Here is a 22,424-nt window from a genome sequence, read left to right on the forward strand (position 1 = left end):
AGGAAGAATTTTGTTTGCCAACTGTGCTCAATTGGTATTGACTTCAAAAACAGGCAAACAAAGACACTGTCTGTTTCATCATTTGGCAATGTGATCCATTATAATGACGTCAGTCTGCTTCTGTAGGCGTCCACCACAGGGAGAGTTTTAAGAGAAGCAAGAAAGTTTCAGCTCTGTTCGGAGGGAGCCAGGTCATAAATCAAATCATTATATTAACATTTAAGGACAAGTTGACTGAATATACTGGTAAACAGTTTTCCATTTTAATGCCAGTCTTCATGAAAATGTAATTATTTGGACCTTTATTTATCTTTATGTAAAATAGTAATTGTAAAAGGTTTGTCAAATGTAACTGTTTCTAAAACCAAGAGGAGGAACTCTACAAATGTTTCACATTTCACCCTAGTGCCTACTTTGACACCACGGTTTTAAGGTACTTATTTTAAGATCTTGTCTCATTTATTTCTATAAGAATATATTTGTGTCAGAGATTGAAAATATTTTTTGTGTTGATGCAACAGTTAAACAAAAAAAGCATTTATACGATTTAACCCAAAATGCACATGCTAACTTAATGCAAGTAGTTTATTTGTTTTAACCAAAAGGATAATCATGATAAACTCAACAAAGGTTTCATATTTCACACTGTCTGCTTACTTTGACATCGGGTCTTTTGAGTATCTATCTTTGATGGTTGTAATGTTGATTTATATTTTAATTATTTGTTCCAATATTTTGCTGATTGTGGTTATCTGTCTGAACAGGAGCTTACATGAACCCATGTACATATTTCTGTGCAGCCTGTTTGTCAATGAGCTGTATGGTAGTACAGGATTGTTTCCATTCCTTCTGGTTCAGATCCTCTCCGACATTCACACTGTTTCTGCTCCTTTTTGTTCTCTGCAGATTTTCTCTGTGTACACTTATGCAAATGTCGAGTTTTGTAACTTAGCCGTCATGTCATATGACAGATATCTCGCTATTTGTTATCCTCTGCAATATCATGTGCATATGACCAACAACAAGACAGCTTACCTTATTGTTCTAATATGGTTATACCCTTTTCTTGCTATCACTGTTTTGATATCATTGAGTTTCTCTTTGCAGCTGTGTGGGAACATTATTGACAAAGTGTACTGTACCAACTACCACATTGTCAAACTGGCATGTGATGACACAACAGTTAATAATGTATATGGAATGATTTACACAACTGCAACAATTTGTGTTGTGATTTTAATTCTTTACAGTTACATAAAGATCCTTAAAGTTTGTTCTACTGGTTCCAAACAGACGAGACAGAAAGCTTTCAGTACCTGCACACCTCACCTCGCTTCTCTGCTCAACTTTTCTTTTGGGGCTTTCTTTGAAATAATACAGAGCAGATTTAATATGAAATATGTACCTAATATGTTGCGCATTTTGTTGTCATTATATTGGCTTACCTGCCAACCACTCTTCAATCCTGTAATGTATGGCCTAAATTTAACCAAAATACGCAACTTGTGTAAGAGACTTGTCTTTGGTGAATTATAAGCTCTTCACATTAGAAATATGTATCTTTTATTATGATTGTGTGATGCAAAAATGAACTGCAGAGCCCAAGCAGGCTTGGAATACACAATTATTTAGGAAAAGACACCAGAAACCAAAGTAGCAACGTAAATTTTAGATAATACTAAAATAAACCATCCTGATGTTTCTTCCAAACTTTAGAAAAAAATAGTAGCCGACTTAAAGCAGTAAATTTAAACAACCGCCAGTGCACCAAAACATCTGAACATTTGAACATTTACTTTTATGTAGGTATTCTAAATTCATCATTTGAGGACAAAATGAAGAAGATATGATTCATTCTCAGTGTGTTTGATTTCTTTAAGAATCATTAAAGCAATCAAAACAATGACTGTTTCTGTGTTTCAAGACCAATGCGCTAGCAAAATCTTTTAACTTACTTTCACTTTACATTTTTATTTTACTTGGTTACATCTATATTGGGTTGTACATGAACTTTATTGTCTCTTTTTTCTCCTGAAGCGCTGTAATAAAACATGTTGAATAAAGTGCAGACTGAAGTAAGTCTTTCTGGTATCCTGAGCCTTTGATTCAAAGAGCATTATGATAATAATCATTAGGGCCAATCACACCAAGCACTATTGTTATACTGTAGATTTTTTCTTCTTCTTCTTCCGGACGCAATTTCGTCCCGCTACTAGTCCTACAACTTGAAGAGTTGCAGGACAAATTATATATCAAAACGTCCAGTTTGATCGGTGTGCTATTACTTTTCTCTACAGAATATGAATTTTTCGCGACGTAAAAAAAACTGCCCAAAATTTTGCATTGAAGTGAATGGGACGGCCGGAAAAAAATGAGCGAAAAAGAACAATTGCAGATTTTTAAACGTCTACTTCTCCGGCATAATTTCACCAAGAGACTTCATTTGAACTTTAAACAGTAGACACAAGTCTTGTGTATCGGTGTATTAATCCACGTTTCGATAGGTCATATAGTTTTTTGTCAATCCCTGTTCAATGACCATGATCATTTTTGGAGAAATTCTGAGATTATAATGGGTGTGTATTGCCACAGTGTGTGACACATAGACTGTATATAAATAATGGACGTACTCACTGTGACGTCACCCATTGGTTTGTGGACTGCCCATTGGAAGCCTCGAATTCAGCTTTACACTCGTCGCCATCTTGCATCGCCATCTTGTTTCCGATATATATATATATATATATATATATATATATATATATAAATTCACCACACAAAAAGTAGAGAGTTCTGAAAACCTTACTGTCCTGGCATGGTATTTGAGAAATTCAAAAGCATTTTCTGAGGAGAGATGCAGACTGGAGCCACAGTGAAAACATAGACAGCCTCGGCTGGTACAGCAGCACTCTTATTAGACAAAGCTGAGTACAGCTTGAAGCAAACAGTAAATTCCTCAGTTAACTATAGGTCAAAGGTCAGTCTCCACAGTTCCTAACTGTTGGCTATGTCTATTAATGGGCTTGGAAGCCCATCAAGCTTAAAATGACTGGAATGTGTTCCGTCATGTGCATATGAAAATACATTTACAACTTTATATTGTCAAAACTAGAACTGGAAACAACATTAATTAAAACAACCTAGTTTGGCTGCTTTCTCTTATATGTCATCATGCTGATATGGAGTGCTATGGAAGGAAAGAAAACACCTAATCTCACTATATTTTTTACCTAAAACCTCACTATTGCTAGATAGATATATGAAAGAAAACATCACTTCACTTCAGTCTATAAAACCAGGAAGAAAAAACAGTAATGATGTTACAATATCCAAAATCTAAGATGATATCTAGTCTAATACCTCGGTTTACCACATATATTGCCAAGCCCGACATCAAGAATGACTCCAGATCCTACTGTTGTGTTGTTTTTTAATGTAGTTTTTATATAATTTTCCAACAAAATATGTAACCTGCAAGTGACTGTTTGTTTACTTATTACCAAAGAGAAGATTTTTACATAAGCTACGTATTTTAGACATTCTCAGTCCGTACAATAAAGGACTGAAGATCGGCTGGCAAGTGAGCCAATATAATGACAAAAAAATGCGTAACATATTAGGCACACTGCTCAAATTAAACCTGGTCTGCATCGTATCAAAGAAAGCCCCAAAGGAATAGTTGAGCAGAGAAACAAGGTGAGGTGTGCAGGTACTGACAGCTTTCTGTCTCGTCTGTTTGGAACCAGAAAAACAAACTTTAAGAATTCTTATATAAGTGTAAAAGATAATAGCAACAGGAAGACAGATCAGAAAAATAATTGCAATTATTTCATTAATATTAAAATAACTGGTGTCAGAACATGCTAAGTTGACAATAGAGTAACTGGTACAGAATACTTTGTTAATAATGTTCCCACAGAGCTGTAAAGTACCACTCAATAATAACATGGCAATAACTTCAAGCAATGGGTATAACCATATCAGAGTAATTAGTATAGCAATATTTTTTGCTGACATATGTTTCCTATATAGTAGAGGACAACAGATTGCAAGATATCTGTCATAAGACATGGCAGTCAAATTCATAAATTCTACGATTGCATAAGTGTACAGACAGAAAATCTGCAGATTACAAAAAGAAAAAGAAATAGTGTGAATGTCAGAGATGATCTGAACCAGAAGAAATGGATACATGATTGTACTACCAAACAGCTCATTTACAAACAGGCTGCACAGAAAAATGTACATGGGTTCATGTAAGCTCCTGTTCAGACAGATAACCACAATCAGCAAAAGATTGGCACAAACAGTGAAAATATATAAAAGCATAACAATTACGAAAGAGAAGTACTGATAATTCCCAGTATCAAAGTAGGCTGAAAGTATGAAATATGAAACCTGCGTAAAGTTACTCATGATCACTGCAAATCAGTTAAACTCTGCACAGGATGAATTATGCTTACTGTACATTTTTAGTATAAGTTAAAACAGTGTATATAGTATAACAGTGTCACAAACTGGCAAATTTCAACTAATTTTGTCTCAACAGCAACATTAACAAACAGTATTTAATCTGCTGACAGTAAGGACAATACATTTAATAAAAGACAAATGTGACACATTAACTAAACTTACCATTCTACTATTGAAAGTCAGTATAATGCTAAGGTGAGACCTTAAGTACACAGTCAATGACAATTCTAACATTCATCTGTAAGAGTCAGACTATTGAGTCTCTCCTTAAACTCTGCTTGTGCTTCTTAAAAACTTTTTACAGCAGTGTGACCTCATTATCAAAGGACACGCTAATTAATTCTGGTTGCTTTTTGATGTCAGCTGCAGAGGAAAACATTTCAAACTACCTACAGGGAACAGCTTTGAATCGAAAACGTCTGTCAAAACAAAAACAGTTTCAGTTGACTTTGTGCTTATATATGTATTATTATATTCTAAAACACTCTAAATATATATATATGTGTGTGTGTGTGTGTGTGTATGATATATATATATATATCATACACACACACACACACAGCAATCACAGCAAAGGATCAAAGGCAATCACAGCAAAGATCTATGGCAATCAGAGCAGAGCAATCAACAGAATTAACTGCCACCTGAATGGTCCGGAACAGTGACAGCAGCCAGAGGTGGACTGGAATATCTGGCCTCGAACAGAAAGCATTTTTGGCAAAACCATAATACCTATCATTGATCTGACTTTACTTTGAGCGTCCTGAGTTCTTCCTGAACAGCTACATATGTTTTTTTTTAAGAAAGATGAAAAATTGCTTTGTTAGAGCGATCTAAAAAATATGTTACATCCCCTATCTTTTCAGAAATCTTCCTGCATTTTTAATATGGGAGCCAATGACGCCGTTGGTGCGTGTTGGTGGCACATCTGTGCATCCTACGCCCAAACTATAACTCTGACAGCTTTACCAGAGGATTGTGAGTGAGAAGACAAATTTTCCTACGTTTCTATGTATAAATTATTTCTGTAGAGTGGAATTTGCGGCCTGGAGCGCAGTTTTCAAATTTATTTTTTGACAATTTCTTCTCTCCCTCTACACTCTGGCGATGATGTCACACACTCTGACTTATGTCGCGAAAAATTCGTATTCCATAGAGAAAAGTAATAGCACACCGATCCCGATCAAACCGCACGTTTTGATATAAAATTTGTCCTGCAACCTGAAGAGTTCGTCTACTAGCGGGACAAAATTGCGTCCGGAAGAGTAGGAAGAAAAAATCCACAGTATAACAATAATGACCAGTATAACAATATAACAATAGTGACCAGTGCTCGGTGCGATTACCCCGTGGCCCTAATGATTAGTTTACAACTCAACTATGCATCTTCAAGTTTGACCCCACACTGGGTCCTGACCACTGGTCCAGACAAATGGGTCCAGACCTTTGCTGTCCTGTGCAAAATGTGCATTGCTTGCGCCTCTTCACTGGCAAAAGAGGCCAAGTGCCAAATGCAGCAATTATTCATGCAAAGTACATATGAAAAATGATCTGCCCACTGACTGAACTCTCTCACTAACACACACATAAATGTTTTTATCATTTAAAACATGCGGGTTAACATTCCTAAAAGGGCATTAAAGGGTTAAAATAATTTAAGAAATACATGTAAATTATATAGTTATAATCAGGACTGAAGTTGGTCAAGGGATTTGATGCATTGAAAGTGAAAAAAATATTCATAGATAATATCTTTATAGCACTTTTTAAGAAGTGAACATTTTTTGCCCCAAGGGTAAAAGGTAGGGTATTGTTTCACAGTCACAGTGAACAGTGAACAGTGAACAGTCACACTGCTCAAAAATTAATAATGCATTTGAATATCAGGTTGAATGCACTTATTGTAAGTCGCTTTGGACAAAAGCGTCTGCTAAATGACATGTAATGTAATGTAATGTAATGTAATGAATAAATGTTGTTGGCAATGATTGATGTATCCAAGGGTCTAATACACCCCCCCCCCCCCCCCCCCCCCCAAAAAAAAAACAAAACAAAACAAAAAACAAAACAAAAAAAACTTCCAGTTTGCACTTAGTATATGGAAAATATTTCATATTTTGTGTTTTTATCTTTTAAAACATGTGGATTTACATTTCTAAAAGAGCATTAAGGGGTTAAAATTATTTGAGAAATGTTATAGTTATGATCAGGACTGAAGTTGGTCAAAAGATTTAATGCATTGAAAGTGAAAAAAAATATTCATATATAATATTTTTATAGCACTTTTTAAGAGGTGAACATTTTTTGCACCTAGGGTAATACATTAACCTTTTCTGAAGGGGTGCACAAGGGTTAAAGTAATTGCTGGAACCTCATATCACTTCCATCACATCCCACAAAAAAATCAGCAAGAGTGGCAGTTTTTATAATTATGGTGCATTAATTTATTTTTCAAAAATTAACACCTCATAACAAAATATTGTGAAATAATTTCAGACATTTTTGTTATAACATCTACATGTTACCTCAACATTCAGCCAGCCTTTTATAACAGAGGACATTTTTACATGTCTTTCGTATTTTTGACAATTGCAATCCAAACATGATGGGATTCATAAGCGGCTGTATGATGAATAGATACAGTGACAGAATAATACGCAGCACACTGGGTACACTACTCATATCAAATCTACTCTGAAGGATTTCAAAACAGCAGCCAAAAGTAAAGTTTAGAAGAGAAGCAATGTGAGGTATGCAGGTACTGAAAGCTTTTTGTCTCATCTGTTTAGAACCAGATAAACAAATTTTGAGAATTTTATTGTAGGAGTAAAGAATTGGAAGGAGAGGGACTAAGACCGAGAGAACAATGCCAAAAAGTCCATAAATGTTATTCACTTTAGTGTCAGAACAGGCCAACTTAACAACAAGGTAGTTACGACAAAACAAACTGTTAATGGCATTTCCACAAAGTGTCAAGCTGATGTTTAAGGATAAAGTAATCAGGAACTTCACAAAAGAGTATAACCATAGAACAATAATTAAGATAACCGCTTTGTTGAATGTCATAAGTAAGTTATATTGAAGAGGGAAACAGATAGCAAGATATCTGTCATAAGACATAATGGCTAAATTACATACTTCAATACTTCCATAAGTGTATAAACAGAAAATCTGCAGGAAACAAAAAGGAGCAGAAACAGTGTGAATGTCAGAGAGGATCTGAACCAGAAGGAATGGAAACAGCCCTGTACTACCATACAGCTCATTTAAAAACAGGCTGCACAGAAAAATGTACATGGGTTCATGTAAGCTCCTGTTCAGACAGATAACCACAATCAGAGAAGTGTTGACAGTAACAATAGCAAGGTACAACATTGCAGTTATCACAAAATAACAGTAACGCAACAATCCTATATCCTCATAAGCGTCAAGAATAAAGTAAGACAGAGATGATGAAGTTGAATTTAACATGATTCTTTAAGGAAGCAAATGAATACAACTGATCAAAATAAGAAAAAAAAACATTTCCCCTTCCTTCGATGAATGTTAAAGGTACCTGTAACTGAAACTTGAACACATCACACATAGTTGAGTGTTTGTTACCTGTTGTTCTGCAGATGCTGTAGTCACTTCTGTCAGCTGCAGAAACATGCAGCTAGTTTATACCTTTTCAGAACAAGAGGTACTGCCTTTAGTTAAGGAGACTGGTTGTTGACTGTGTCAAAATACAAATGGCCCAGCTGGTTGGGTCACAAGTGAAGCTGGGGCCCTGGGACCTGACCCAGATAGCAAAAAAGATAGATAATTCTCATGAAAGTTCTTGACACAAATTGACAAATTTGTTATGTCATGATAGATGTACTCTGGTGAATTTCAGGATTGTGTCTTATATAAACAGATTTTTTTAATTTCACCATGAGTTGAATCACCTGCACAGATTGTGCAGTAAATAGTTTTGTTTCATAATGAATGGCACACCTCCATACCATCATAGATGTGACAGAACCAAAGAATCCCACAGGCCAGTCCCACTTTATCCTCAGGGCCCAAACCAGCCTGTTCATCTACACATTCATAATGACAGTTACCATCACAGATGCTTTAAACTTTGTGTTGGTAACAATCTGGAAAATCCTTTTTCTCTTTAGCTCGGAGGACACCACGCCCAGGATTTACAAAAACTATCTGAAATGTGGACTCGTCATACCACTTTGTGTTGGTCCCTGTTCCTGAAGTGTACCAGATCCCATGTAGTAATGTCCTTTATACAATAATGATGGTTTTTATTGCTCCGAGGATTTCAGCCTTGCTCCTCACATGATGTTTCTCTGAATCTTTAATGATGATGGATTGTAGATTGTTGTGTATTGTGAAATGTTGGTTTTAAACTGAGCAACAACTGAGCCAAAAGGTTTTTTTTTTTTAAAATGAGTGTCCCAACTTTTTGGGTCACAGTTCAATAGCAGCTCTCCTGTTTTCTTGTATCGATCCTGGTTTTGTTCAGGTTCCTCACAGATCAAAGTGAAAGCCCAAAAGTTGAGATCACATAATGCATTTGTAACAGTGACCTCTTATTGTACACTTTAATAATCTCAATGTTACAGCAGATATTAAATGTTGACTAACTACTTACAAACTAATGTTTTCTAATGTGTCCATCTGTACTGAGGCTGTCCTGGAGCGGTCTGAGGGGGTCATTATCAGCCCTCTGTGGACCAGTGAGACCAGTCCTGAGGTCTGCTCAGGCTGATTGGTCTCACTGGTTAACAGCTCGGATGGTAAGTTGCTTCAGAGGGAATTAGTGGAAACTGTAACTAATGTGAAGACACTTCGGGGACAAACATGTTGATAGGTTGAAGTGACCTTTGACCTGAGGGACTTCATTAATGAGCTGCTCCTGAGAGGTTTACATCAGTTACAGAGGAGAGTGTGAGCATCACTAAATATAGTTTGCAAGAAGATTAAATCTCCAATAATGTTTCCATTATTAACAAATACATGTGTAAAGCCACCTCGCCAGCTCTGCAGCTTTTTGGCCTGACACATAGAGACAGACAACCATTCACGCTCTCATACACTCCTACGGGCAATTTAGGAAAACCTAAGCTGCATGTTTTTGGACTGTGGGAGGAAGCCAGATGACCCAGAGAGAACCCACGCTGACACGGGGAGAACAAGGGCCTCGGGGCAATCGCACCGAACACTATTGTTATACTGTGGATTTTTTCTTCTTCCTCTTCCGGACGCAATTTCGTCCCGCTACTAGTCCTACAACTTGAAGAGTTGCAGGACAAATTATATATCAAAATGTGCGGTTTGATCGGGATTGGTGTGCTATTACTTTTCTCTACAGAATACGAATTTTTTGCGACGTAAGACGCAAAAAACTGACCAAAATTTTGCATTGAAATGAATGGGACGGCCGACAAAAAATGAGCAAAAAAGAACAATAATTGGAGATTTTTAAACGTCTACTTCTCCGGCATAATTTCACCTAGAGACTCCATTTAAACTTTAAACAGTAGACACAAGTCTTGTGTATCGGTGTATTAATCCACGTTTCGATAGGTCATATAGTTTTTTATCAATCCCTGTTCAATGACCATGATCATTTTTGGAGAAATTCTGAGATTATAATGGGTGTGTATTGCACGGAATGTTCGTGTCACAGTGTGTGACATCATCGCCAGAGTGTAGAGGGAGAGAAAAAATTGTCAAAAAATAAATTTGAAAACTGCGCTCCAGGCCGCAAATTCCACTCTACAGAAATAATTTATACATAGAAACATAGGAAAATTTGTCTTCTCCCTCACAATCCTCTGGTAAAGCTGTCAGAGTTATAGTTTGGGCATATGACGCACAGATGCGCCACCAACACCACCAACAGCCTCATTGGGTCCCATATTAAAAATGCAGGAAGATTGCGGAAAAAAGGATTTTTTTTATTTTTTAATTTTTATTAAAAAAAATCATATGTAGACGTTCAGGAAGAACTCGGGACGCTCAAAGTGAAGTCGGATCAATGATAGGTATTATGGTTTTGCCAAAAATGCTTTCTGTTCAAGGCCAGAAATTCACCAGCAATGTCCACCTCTGCTGGCTCTGTGCCGGAACAGGTGTCAGCAAATTTTGTTGATTGCTTTGATCTGATTGCCTTTGATCTTTGATGTGATTACAGTTACAGATATACACACACACACATGCGCTTAAGTGCGCACACTCCTCACACATGCATACACATGCTTCAAACACACGTGCACACACACACACACACAGGTAACTTCACACACACATTTTAAGGTTAAAGGGCATAGTTTGAAATCTCTGAAGAATGTCATCATAGTGTACACACACCGGCAGTAGCCCCCGTGGCCCTTTCAGAATTTCCCCAGAGGAAATTTTGTAGTTTTTAATATTATTTTTGGTGAATTTAAAGGTATATTAATTTATTTATCGAGTCATCCTGATTTTGGCAGCTTCGGCCCTCCATAGATATAGATATATCAAAATATATTACAGGAAACAGTGAAGTGTCTCTTTATTGATTTAACATGCATATTTTTTTTTTTTTTTATTTCTGATACTTTATAGGATATTTAATTTGAGTTTAAAATATATTACATTTATCAATACTTTTTAAAAGTTAAAACACAAACAGAAAAACTCAAAATTCAAAAGAATTGTAATTATTATCAATTTTTCTGAAAGTGAACTGTCCACTGAATGAGCTGATAACTACCTTCTGCAGCGACCATCAGGCGGCGCCACCTCTACACGCTCTGGGTGCGTGTGTGTGTGTGTGTGTGTGTGTGTGTGTGTGGAGTAGAAGTATCAACTTACATTTACTCCGGTAATGTTCAAGTACCTCAAAATGACAGTACATGAGTAAATATACTTATTTACTTCCACCTCTGGTTTTAAGATTAAGATTCCCTTATTAGTCCCACAATGGCGAAATTCAACCTCTGCATTTAATGTCAAATGTCAAATATATACATGTATATTCATACATACAGAATGTTATTCACATTTTTAAAATATTTTTTTATTTCTAGTGTCAGAAACTAAGATATCTCTTGGGCTTCTCCTTTTTTATCTAAAAAAAATTACACTTTGTTAAAAAAAAACAACTTAAATATTCCACGATAATATCAATATTTACATTAAAATAGAAACAACAAAATGGAGTGACTGAGACGGAGCAGGGCGGTGCCCACCTGTACCCGGCCAGGATATTCATGAGGGTGGACTTCCCGGCTCCTGAGGGCCCCATGATGGCGACCAGGTCCCCGCTGGTAAATTTCCCAGAAATCCCTTTGAGCAGAGTTTTGTAACCTGAGACAGAACAGAAACAATCAGTTTGCAGGTTCCCAGCCCGGCTGAGGACAACTCTTTGTCCTCCAATCCTCCAGTCTTCGAGTCGGGTTTCACCTCAGTTTGGAGGTTTTCCTCTCCGTTTGGTTTCACATGAATCTGACACACACAAACCTGAACTCACCTGAACACACCTGAACTCACACAATCACTTTCTCCTGAAAAATCAGCTCAGATTGTTGGTCAGGTGGTTTAATTTCTCACCTCTATCTGATTTATTATTTATTTGTTTCGGAACAAATGAATTAAAAAAACCCCGAAACATCTGATTTACCACACTGATCTGAATCAGAGGCAAAATAGCACCTTCAAATGATTTATTCCATGGTTTTTAATGATGAAAGACATGTTACAATGAAACAGGCAACAAAACGGGTGATCTGAGCAAGATTCCTGTAATTATCTCCGGCCTTTTTGGTCGTGTGAGACATGATGTATTCAGGAGAGAATGTTTCGTGTCTTCTCTCCATGCTACATGAAGTAAAGGCTCTGATTTATACTTCATACTGGGTTCTGCATTTTCCTTCGGAGATTTAGCAACTCTCAACAGTTTTGGAAGAAACTGTTCCTACATTCTCAATAAATGTATATTTATTCTAAAATTGTTCCTCAATAAATGTTCCTTTAATTTTGTATGTGTATATGTATTCTAAAAGTGTTCCTTGATAAATGTTCCTTTAATTTTGTATGTGTATATTTATTCTAAAAGTGTTCCTTGATAAATGTTCCTTTAAGTTTAAGTTTTTTTCTTATTGTACCCCTGCACTGCAAATCTAGGTCAATGACGTGACCATATATGGTTTTTTGCCAATGTGAAAATTAATATATTTTTAAAAATTCACCAAAGAGAAATAGTCTTTTATCCTCCAATAACCCTCGAGGGTTGAAATTTTGAACTTCCAAGTATTTCAATGAGTGCCCTAAAAAGGATTAACTATGTGTTGACTGTTACATTAAGGTATTAGTTTGATTTCCTGCCACTGGTAAAAGCTCATTGTTGGTTAAAGACACTTTTAGTGATGTCACAGCTGCTGATTGGGTCAGACATGTGATGTATAGAAATGTAAGTTGTTGTTTTTTTTAATCATTTAGATTGCAGATACATGGTCAGTTTATCCAAGAGTCAGACTGGCCACCATTCATGTGATATGGCTGCTGAATTGCTGAAGACAAATTTGTCACATCTCTTTACAAAAACTCATGACCTTTCAGGCTCATGAAGACTCATCAAATTTATGAGAAGATTTCAATCACAAGTCCTTTTTCAATCTATTCTGGGGGACAAGTCAAATGTGAGAGGGACTCGAAAATGAATGCTAAAGTTTAAAGTTAGAAAGGGGACGCAGCTTTTGTGGATCACAATTAAATGCTGCTTTTAAATAAAAGCTACATAAATAAATGTAACTTTACTATTATTTTTTTTATTTTATTTTACTGTTGGCTGTTTATTATTTGATTATTTATCAGCAGGTGTTCAGGTATTGGTTGGATGTGTCCTGTGATAATGACATCACATTGCTGATCATCTGACTTAAAGAGTTCAAAAGAAGCAGAGTTTAATCCCAAGCACATTGAGACTGCAGATAAATGTAAAGATTCAAACTATGTCCTGTTGTTCGTGTGCAAACTTGAATTGAACCGACCATGATAAACTTTACAGAGGTTTCATATTTGACTTTTGGTGCTTACTTTGATATCGGGCATTTTAAGTACTTATTTTTCTGGATTATAATGTGTTTTTATGTTGCCATTATTTGTGCCAATGTGTTGCTGATTGTGGTTATCTGTCTGAACAGGAGCTTACATGAACCCATGTACATTTTTCTCTGCAACCTGTTTGTAAATGAGCTGTTTGGTAGTACAGGGCTGTTTCCATTCCTTCTGGTTCAGATCCTCTCTGACATTCACATTGTTTCGGTTTTCTTCTGTTTCCTGCAGATTTTCTGTTTATACACATATGTAAATGTACAGTTCTATAACTTAGCTGTAATGTCTTATGACAGATATCTCGCGATCTGTTGTCCTCTTCAATATAACACACGTATGACATCTAACAAAGTTTGTGTGCTTATTGTTCTAACATGGTTATTCCCTGTAATTGTGATTGTCATCATGATATCATTGAATGCCTCTTTACAGCTGTGTGGGAACAATATTGACAGATTGAACTGTGATAACTATTCTCTTGTAAAGTTGGCCTGCTCTGACACAAGCGTTAATAACATCTATGGACTCATTTACAGTTTCACTGTATTGATTCTTGTATTTGTAATATTTTACACATATATAAGGATTCTTAAAGTTTGTTTGTCTGGTTCTAAACAGACGAGACAGAAAGCTGTCAGTACCTGCACACCTCACCTTGCTTCTCTGCTCAACTTTACTTTTGGTTGTTTTTTTGAAGTATTACAGAGCAGGTTTAATATGAGCAGTGTACCCATCATATTACGCATTTTTTTATCTTTATACTTTCTCACTTGCCAGCCGATCTTCAACCCTTTAATGTACGGACTGAATTTGACAAAGATCCGCATCATATGTAAAAGTCTTGTCTTGAAATAATGTTGAAAGACATGTCGTTAATTTCCTTCCATAACATGAAAAGAAGAAAGCAATGCTGTACAATAGCATGTGTATGTGATGTGGGTAGTAAATGTAAGAATTATCAGTTTTCAAAATCAGTGTTTCAATAAAAAGCTGGTTTGAACGTTTAAATCTTTGGTTGATACATTGTCAAGCTAGGAGATGCATCATTTGCTTCACAAAGATGAAGTAGTACATTATATATATGTACAACACTTTTCAAAACTACAAAAAAAGCTTTCCACACACAGTAAATTAAAATCAGCAAAGTGTTTCTAGCTTTTCAGCTTCAAAAAGCTGTTTTTCTACAATTTGTTTATTCCTTTCTGAGTCATGTAAAGCATTTGGAATTGCTGTGTTGTTGAAGTGCTCTGTAAACTTGTAAACCTGCCTTCCATTGTAATTAAAAAACAAACAAACAATAAACCAGTATGTGTAAAATGCAAGTATATAAACTTTATTACAGGCTCTAGAGCCAATAGCAAGACATACAACATACAAAAACAACAACAACAGATACATAAACACATACAAACATACTCTTATTCATGAGAGTTTTAAAAGGCATCCATACCAATGTTTCCACAGATATGATTGATATCTGACCGAGCTGCACCTGGGGTTTGTGAGCATCATTATAATACAGTTTTGTGACTCATCAAGTCGAGACATAAATTTAAACATCAGGTTCCTCAAGAGAGCCTGTAGAGTGCTGAGCCCTGAGTCACAAAAGAGCTTACTAGCACTGCTACTCCTGGCCTTTTCAGTAGTATCCTCAGACAGTCATTGTATGCTACCTGAAGTTTGCGCAGGTTCTCCTTTTTGTAGCTGACCCATAATGGGGCTGCATACATAGGGGCATACATAGGTAGGCGAAACAAGTTTACTTTCACATCATCAGAACAGTAGTGGAATTTCCTGACTAACATGTTTGCTTGGACATACAACATTCGTCTCTGCCTGTACATGTCAGCATCATCTTCCATCTTGTCAGTGATGATGTGCCCAAGATATTTCGTACAGTTAGCTACACAGAGGGATTGCCCTGACAGGTAAAACATTGGAAAGTGCAGCTTCTGATCTCCCTTGGTCCTACATATCAATACAACACTCTTTTTTGCATTGTACTGTACGTCAAACTCAACCCCATACTTGGAGCATATATCCAGCAGCTTCTGGAACCCAATAGTGCTGGGGGCCATAATAGCCAAATCGTCTGCGTACATCAGATGGTTTAACAGTACTTTTATTCAAACTAAAAATTGTCCCTAAGCAGTTGCTGTATTACTTAACAAATAAATAACCAAATTAATTAAGAAAAAAAAAAACATGATAATTGGAATTAATATGAGTGATGCTGCTGTATAAATCTTTATTGCTTGGCACGGATCTGTGACTAATGTAGGCCAGAGGAAGGTCACTGTAGATCCTTTATATATTCTCTTTATTGATCTCTGATAAATTTTCTGTGTAGAAATAAAGTAGGCCTTCAAAGGGTTTAATGTTAATCCAACTCTTTTATAATTTCGGAACAAAGTGTCGATTAAATGAGAGAAGTTCCAGAGTCTGTGGCTACTACTGCAAAGGCTCTGTCGCCCCCTTGCTTTTAACCTGGACCTGGACACCTCCAACAGCAGTTGGTCAGCTGAGCGTAGTTCTCTGGAGGAGATGTGGTGGTGCAGAAGATCAGACAGGTACGTGGGGGCTAGACCATGCAGGGATTTGTAAACAGTCAGCAGGAGGTTGTAGTCGATGCGGTAGCGGCTGGGGAGCCAGTGGAGCGATGCGAGGACCGGGGTGATGTCATCGCACTTTTTTGTGCAGGTGAGGAGTCGGGCGGCTAAGTTCTGGACCAACTGCAACTGATTGATCAATGCCAGTGAAAGAGTTGCAATAGTCCAGTTGGTAATGAAGGCATGAATAAGTCTCTCAAGGTCACTCCGAGGCAGATAGGCTTTGGTCTTAGCTATTGTTCTCAGGTGGAAAAAGCTTCTCCTAACTACTGCACTAACCTGCTGCTTGAACTTGAAGGTACTGTCGAAAATCACACCGAGATTTCGGACAGGAGGCCGGATGCTGGAGGCGAAAAGGCCTAGGGCATCGGTGGAGAAGGCTGGAGAGGTTTGGCCAAATATAATGATCTCCGTCTTGCTCTCGTTAAGGTTTAGAAAGTTTGCACCCATTCATGACTTGATGTCAGCCAGACAATCTAGCAATGGCTGAAGTGCAACCTGCCCATCCACCTTAAGCGGAAGATACATCTGGACTTTGTCGGCAAAGCATTGGAAGAGGGGTTGATTGGAGAGTGGCAGCAGGTGTGCAGTGATCCGGCTGTAAGCTCATTCACCTCGTCAACTCAACCTGTTGCAGCTGTGTCTGTGGAGTGAACGCTGGGAGCGAGCTGAGGTGCTGGGAGTGGATGAGGCCGGAACAGAGGGGTGTGAAGGGGCAGAGGAGGAGGGTGTGGGTGGAGCCGTAACAGGACCCCCCCTCGAGCGAGCACCTCCAGGTGCGGCCAGCCGGGGCCCACCCAGGGCATCAGGGTGGGCCCTGTAGAAGTCCCGGAGGAGGGCAGGGGACATGATCTGCGACCTGGGAACCCAGCTCCGTTCCTCAGGCCCATACCCCTCCCAGTCAACCAGGTACTGGAACCCCCGGCCCTGTCGCCGGGCCCGAAGGAGCTGCCGAACCGCCCACTGAGGGTGCTGCTGAGGAGGGGGCGGAGCAGGAGCCGGCGGCACAAGAGCGCTCGTGACGACGGGCTTGACCCGGGAGACGTGGAATACCGGGCGGACACGCCGAAGGGAGTGGGGGAGGACCAGCCGGACAGCCGCGGGGTTGATCACCCGGTCGATGACATAGGGGCCAATGAACCTGGGCGCCAGCTTCCGGGAGGGGACGTGGACGGGGAGGTCAGCAGTGGACAGCCAAACCCGCTGGCTGGCCTGGTACTCAGGGGCAGGAGAGCGGCACCGGTTGGCACCCCGAGCGGCCCGTGACGTAGCACGGAGCAGAGCCGAGCGCACAGAGGCCCAAACCTGCCAACACCGACGGATGCGAGCCTGGACCAACGGGACCGAAGCATCAGCCTCCTGGAGTGGGAGCAAGGGGGGCTGGTACCCCAGGGAGCACTCAAAACGTGACCGGCCGGTGGAGTCGCTGACCATGGCGTTCAGGGAGTACTCAACCCAGGGCATGTCCCTGCTCCAGGAGGATGGATGGAGGGAAGCCATGCAGCGGAGTGCCGACTCCAGACTCTGATTGGTCCTCAGGGCCTGCCCGTTGGTCTGGGGGTGGTAACTGGATGAGAGGCTTGCCGTGGCCCCAATACCCCCACAGAAGGCCTGCCACACCTTCGAGGTGAACTGGGGACCACGGTCGGACACCACATCCTGGGGGAGCCCGTACAGCCTGAAGACATGGGCAGTCCGCAGCTCTGCTGTCTCCGCTGCGGTTCGCAGCTTTGCCAGGGCCACCAACCGCACAGACTTTGAAAACCGGTCCACAATGGTGAGGATGAGTGAGTCACCCTGGGACAGGGGGAGACCAGTCACAAAGTCGAACGCGATGTGGGACCATGGACGACTGGGCACGGGGAGGGGCCGCAGCAGACCAGACGGGGGCTGGTGGGACGCCTTGCTGCGGGCACAAGTGGGGCAGGCTGAAACGTACCCCCGGACATCCTCTGCCATAGTAGGCCACCAGAACTGCTGGCGCAGGAAGGACAGGGTACGTCGGGCCCCCGGGTGGCAGGCAAAGTGGCTGGCATGACCCCATTGGATTACCGTGGCTCTGACGGCCTCCGGGACGAAGAGACAGCCAGGTGGACCAGTCCCAGGGTCGGGCTGGGTGTGCTGAGCCCTTATGACCGCTGCCTCGATGTCCATGGTAACCACTCCGATGACCCGGGAGGAAGGAAGGTATCTGGAGTGGTAGGCTCCTCCCCCGCCGCATGACACCTAGACAGAGTCAGCCTTATTGTTCAGGGGACCCGGGCTGAACGTGATGGTGAAGTCGAACCGCCCGAGGAACAGGGCCCAGCGTGCCTGGCGGGAGGTCAACCTCCTGGCCGACCTGATGTACGTCAGATTCTTGTGGTCTGATAACACAGTGATGGGGTGGTCTGCGCCCTCCAGCCAGTGCCGCCACTCCTGGAATGCCTCCACAACAGCCAGTAGCTCCCGGTTACCAATGTCGTAGTTGGTCTCAGCGGGGGAGTAGCGACGGGAAAAGAAGGCACAGAGGCACACCTTCTGGTCAGCAGACCGCTGAGAGAGGACACCGCCCACGCCCGTGTCGGAGGCGTCTTCCTCCACTATGAAGGGCTTCGCGGGGTCCGGGTTGACCAGGATCGGTGCAGAGGTGAAGTGCCTCTTCAGGTCGGCGAAGGCGGTACTGGCCCCTGGTGTCCAGGCAAAAGGTCGCAGAGAGGAGGTGAGGGCAGTGAGGGGGGCAGCCACCCGACTGTAGTCCCGGATGAACCGGCGATAGAAGTTGGCGAAGCCGAGGAAGGACTGCAGCTGCTTGCGGGAGGTAGGCTGTTCCCAGTCGACGACTGCCCGGATCTTCTTAGGGTCAGGCCGGGTCCGTCCCCCCTCCACAATGAGTCCCAGAAATTCCACGGAGGGAGCATGGAAGATGCATTTCTCAGCCTTAATAAAAAGTCGATTCTCCAAGAGACGCTGGATGAAGAGGCGGACATGCTGACGTGTTCTTCAGAGTTTCTGGAGAACACCAGGATGTCATCCAGATACAGAACCACAAAGATGTCCAACATATCCCTCAGCACGTCGTTCATCAGGGCCTGGAAAACCGAGGGGGCGTTAGTTAGGCCGAAGGGCATCACTAAGTATTCATAGTGGCCACGGGAGGTCTTGAAAGCCGTCTTCCACTCGTCCCCCTCACGGATCCGGACCAGATGGTATGCGTTCCGTAGGTCCAACTTGGTGAACACCGTGGCACCGAGGAGGGGCTCGAAGTTGGAGCTCATGAGGGGGAGAGGGTAGGTGTTGCGGACGGTGATGGCGTTGAGCTCACGGTAGTCAATGCACGGCCTGAGGGACCCATCCTTCTTCACAAAAAAAAATCCCGCTGCCACCGGGGAGTGAGAAGGTCGGATAAGCCCCTCGGCCAGGCTCTAGGAGATGTACTCATCCATGGCGGCCTCTGGAGGGGCAAGGTTGTACAGGCAGCTGACCGGGTGTTTGCTGCCAGGGCGGAGCTCAATGGCACAGTCAGGGCCGGTGCGGGGCAGGGTGCGTGCACGCTCCTTACTGAAGGCCTCTTCCAAGTCGTGGTAGGCTTCTGGCACAGAGGAGAGGTCTGGGGGAGCTGGAGGGGGCTGTGGTGGTGACGACGGGGTATGGACAGCACGGAGACACCGCGCATAGCAGGCCGTACTCCAGCTGAGGATGCGCCCCTCACCGTAGCTGATATGGGGAATGTGGAGCTCAAGACAGGGTCGGCCCAGTATGAGGGGGGCTTGGGGAGAATTAAGGACATAGAAGCAGATCATCTCCACATGGTTCCCGGAGATGGTCATGGAGAGGGGTCTTGAGCGGTGGGTGAGGGGCCCCAGACTGTGTCCATCAAGGGCAGAGATTGCAAGTGGGGACTCCAGGGCGACGAGGGGGAGGGCAGCCGAGCGGGCAAACTGGGCATCCAGGAAGTTCCCGTCTGCCCCTGAGTCTATGATGGCCCCGACTGAAATAGTCTGATCCTGCCAGGAGAGGGTGACAGAGAACCTGGCTGGGCTGATAGGTGGTGGGGAGTGAGTAATTCGGCTCACCCGCAATCCCCCATCGGGTGAGCCTACTCTTTTGGCAGGGAAGGGCAGGAGTCGCGGAGGTGCCCGCCGTCACCACAGTAGAGGCACAAGCCCCGGACAATCCTCCGGTTCCTCTCTGTGAGGCGAGTCCGACCCAACTGCATGGGCTCCTCACCTGAGGGGATGGTGGTGGCTGGTTCTCGAACAGGGGGGTTGGCTCTTGGCAGGGAGGCCCCGAGGAGGGCGTTCCAGGGTCGTGATGAACTGGTCGGGGGCCGCCTCTCACGCCGGCGCTCCCTGATGCGCTCGTCCACATCAATAGCCAAGGCCACCAGTTCGTCCAGAGTGGAGGGCTTGTCTCTGATGAGTTCGTCCTTGATGGTCTCACTCAGCCCCTGAAGAAAAACGCTCCTTAGCCCAGCGTCGTTCCAACCACTCCCAGCGGCAAGAGTGCAAAACTCCGTAGAGAAGGCGGCTGCTGTCCGGTTCCCCTGGCGAAGGGACATCAGCCGTGCACCAACATCCTGCCCGGCAGAGGGGTGGTCGAAGACTCTCCTGAACTCAGCGAGGAAGGTTGTGTAGTCGACAAACAAAGCCGAGCGGGAGCTGAGGGTGGCCTGGGCCCTGAATTGGGCCCAGGCCAGGTTTGTGATGAAGGCTACACGGGCTGCTAGTGTGAGGAACTGGCTGGGTTGATGGGAAAAAATCAACTCACACTGCATGATGAAGCCACGGAACTGGGAAAAGGTCCCGTCGAAGGGGCGGGGACTGGCCAAGTTGGGCTCACGGGGCTGGACGGGAGGCAGGGCCGGGGACGGAGCAGCCAACGGGGGTGGACCTGCGGCAGGGGCAGCCAGGGGGGTGGAGGCAGCCATAAGCGCAACCACCTGCTCCGACAGGGCCTGGACCATGGATGTGAGGTTCTGGATCTGGGAAGAGCGCCCCTGCTGGAGAGCCTCCTGGGCCAGGAGCCGATCACCCAGGGACTGGACGGAAACCGAAGCCTCCCTGAGGAGACGGCTGTGGTCCGCAATAACTCTCCCTTGGACCTGGAGAGCCTGCTGTGCGGGTTCAGGGGGCGGGGTTTGGGTCCGCTCTCCTGTGTCTGCCGAGCCTGGGTCCATGGCCAGATCTTCTGTTAAGGCTAGTGGGGGGAGGCTCGAGCGCACAACACAGGAGGCAGAGTTTAGTGGAGTTCAGGGTTTTATTTGCAGGGTGATGTGGAGGGGAAAGGCTGGGTGAGCTGGAGGGGAGCTGGAGGTGAGCCGGAGGTGAGCTGGAGGTGAAGAGCAGGTGAGGTGACTGGGCTGGTTGATGGGCAGGCAAGCCAGATCACTGCTGGAGAGGGGAGATCTGTGGGAAGAGAGGTTGAACATGAGTTGGAGCAAGGCCAGGGGGCAAAAAGGTCAAAAAGCCAAAAGGCAAAAAAGGCAACAGCAACAAACACTTCGCAGGGGGGCCTGCGTCTCTACTAGGTACTTGCCAGGTAACAATCAGGGAAAATCTGGCGATGACTGGCAGGAGAGCTGGAGTCTTGTAGGCAGAGGGGTTGATTGGAGAGTGAGAGCAGGTGTGCAGTGATCCGGCTGTGAGCTCATTCACCTCGTCAACTCAACCTGTTGCAGCTGTGTCTGTGGAGTGCACGCTGGGAGCGAGCTGAGGTGCTGGGAGTGGATGAGGCCGGAACAGAGGGGTGTGAAGGGGCAGAGGAGGAGGGTGTGGGTGGAGCCGTAACAATTTTGCTCTGCATTGCATTACTGGCTTTTTTTTTTACTAACCAAGTGTTTCTTCTTTTAATGTAAAATAGAATGCATAGTCAAATAAGGGCATATTTCAGTGAGTGAAAGGTGTAAATGTAATTTAAAGTTATAACTTTTCCGGGAAAGCCACACGCACACATTGTTTATTTTTTAGAAAGGCTGAATACATGTGGATCTGTAATCTACTTGAACTATAAGAATCCAATGTTAACTTTAAACTTTACCCTGCAGGAGACTTTAATGGACTCCTGCTTGGGGACAGAGGGTATCCCTGAATGCCATTCATTTTGACACCTTACCCAGAACCAGTGACTGAAGGGCCCATATAGAGATGGTGTTTGGCCAAATGAAATCAAGGTTTCAGTGCCTAAAAGGCCTCAGAGTTACTCCTGACAGGGCATGTGATATAACCATTACCTGTGCAGTCCTGCACAATATTGCAACTTTGCGTTGTGAGAGACTGCCAA

The 22,424-nt window shown here is 42.7% G+C and overlaps 2 protein-coding genes and 1 pseudogene across 2 annotated transcripts; 2 read left to right on the forward strand and 1 right to left on the reverse strand.

The window, feature by feature from the left end:
• The first annotated feature begins 386 nt into the window (after positions 1-386).
• LOC131969846 (olfactory receptor 11A1-like) lies at positions 387-1,511 on the forward strand (annotated as a pseudogene).
• Positions 1,512-6,999: 5,488 nt separating this feature from the next.
• Positions 7,000-7,944, reverse strand: LOC131969847 (olfactory receptor 11A1-like). Its single transcript, XM_059331067.1, has one exon. It carries the CDS (start codon positions 7,942-7,944, stop codon positions 7,000-7,002), a length of 945 nt encoding a protein of 314 aa, XP_059187050.1.
• A 5,547-nt stretch (positions 7,945-13,491) lies between these two features.
• On the forward strand, positions 13,492-16,598 carry LOC131969850 (olfactory receptor 11A1-like). The gene is made up of 3 exons (XM_059331071.1): positions 13,492-14,397; positions 16,462-16,551; positions 16,593-16,598. Exons 1-3 carry the CDS (start codon positions 13,492-13,494, stop codon positions 16,596-16,598), a joined length of 1,002 nt encoding a protein of 333 aa, XP_059187054.1.
• The last annotated feature ends 5,826 nt before the right edge of the window (positions 16,599-22,424 follow it).

Source organism: Centropristis striata, chromosome 4 (genome assembly GCF_030273125.1).
Source record: "Centropristis striata isolate RG_2023a ecotype Rhode Island chromosome 4, C.striata_1.0, whole genome shotgun sequence".
NCBI lineage: Eukaryota > Metazoa > Chordata > Actinopteri > Perciformes > Serranidae > Centropristis > Centropristis striata.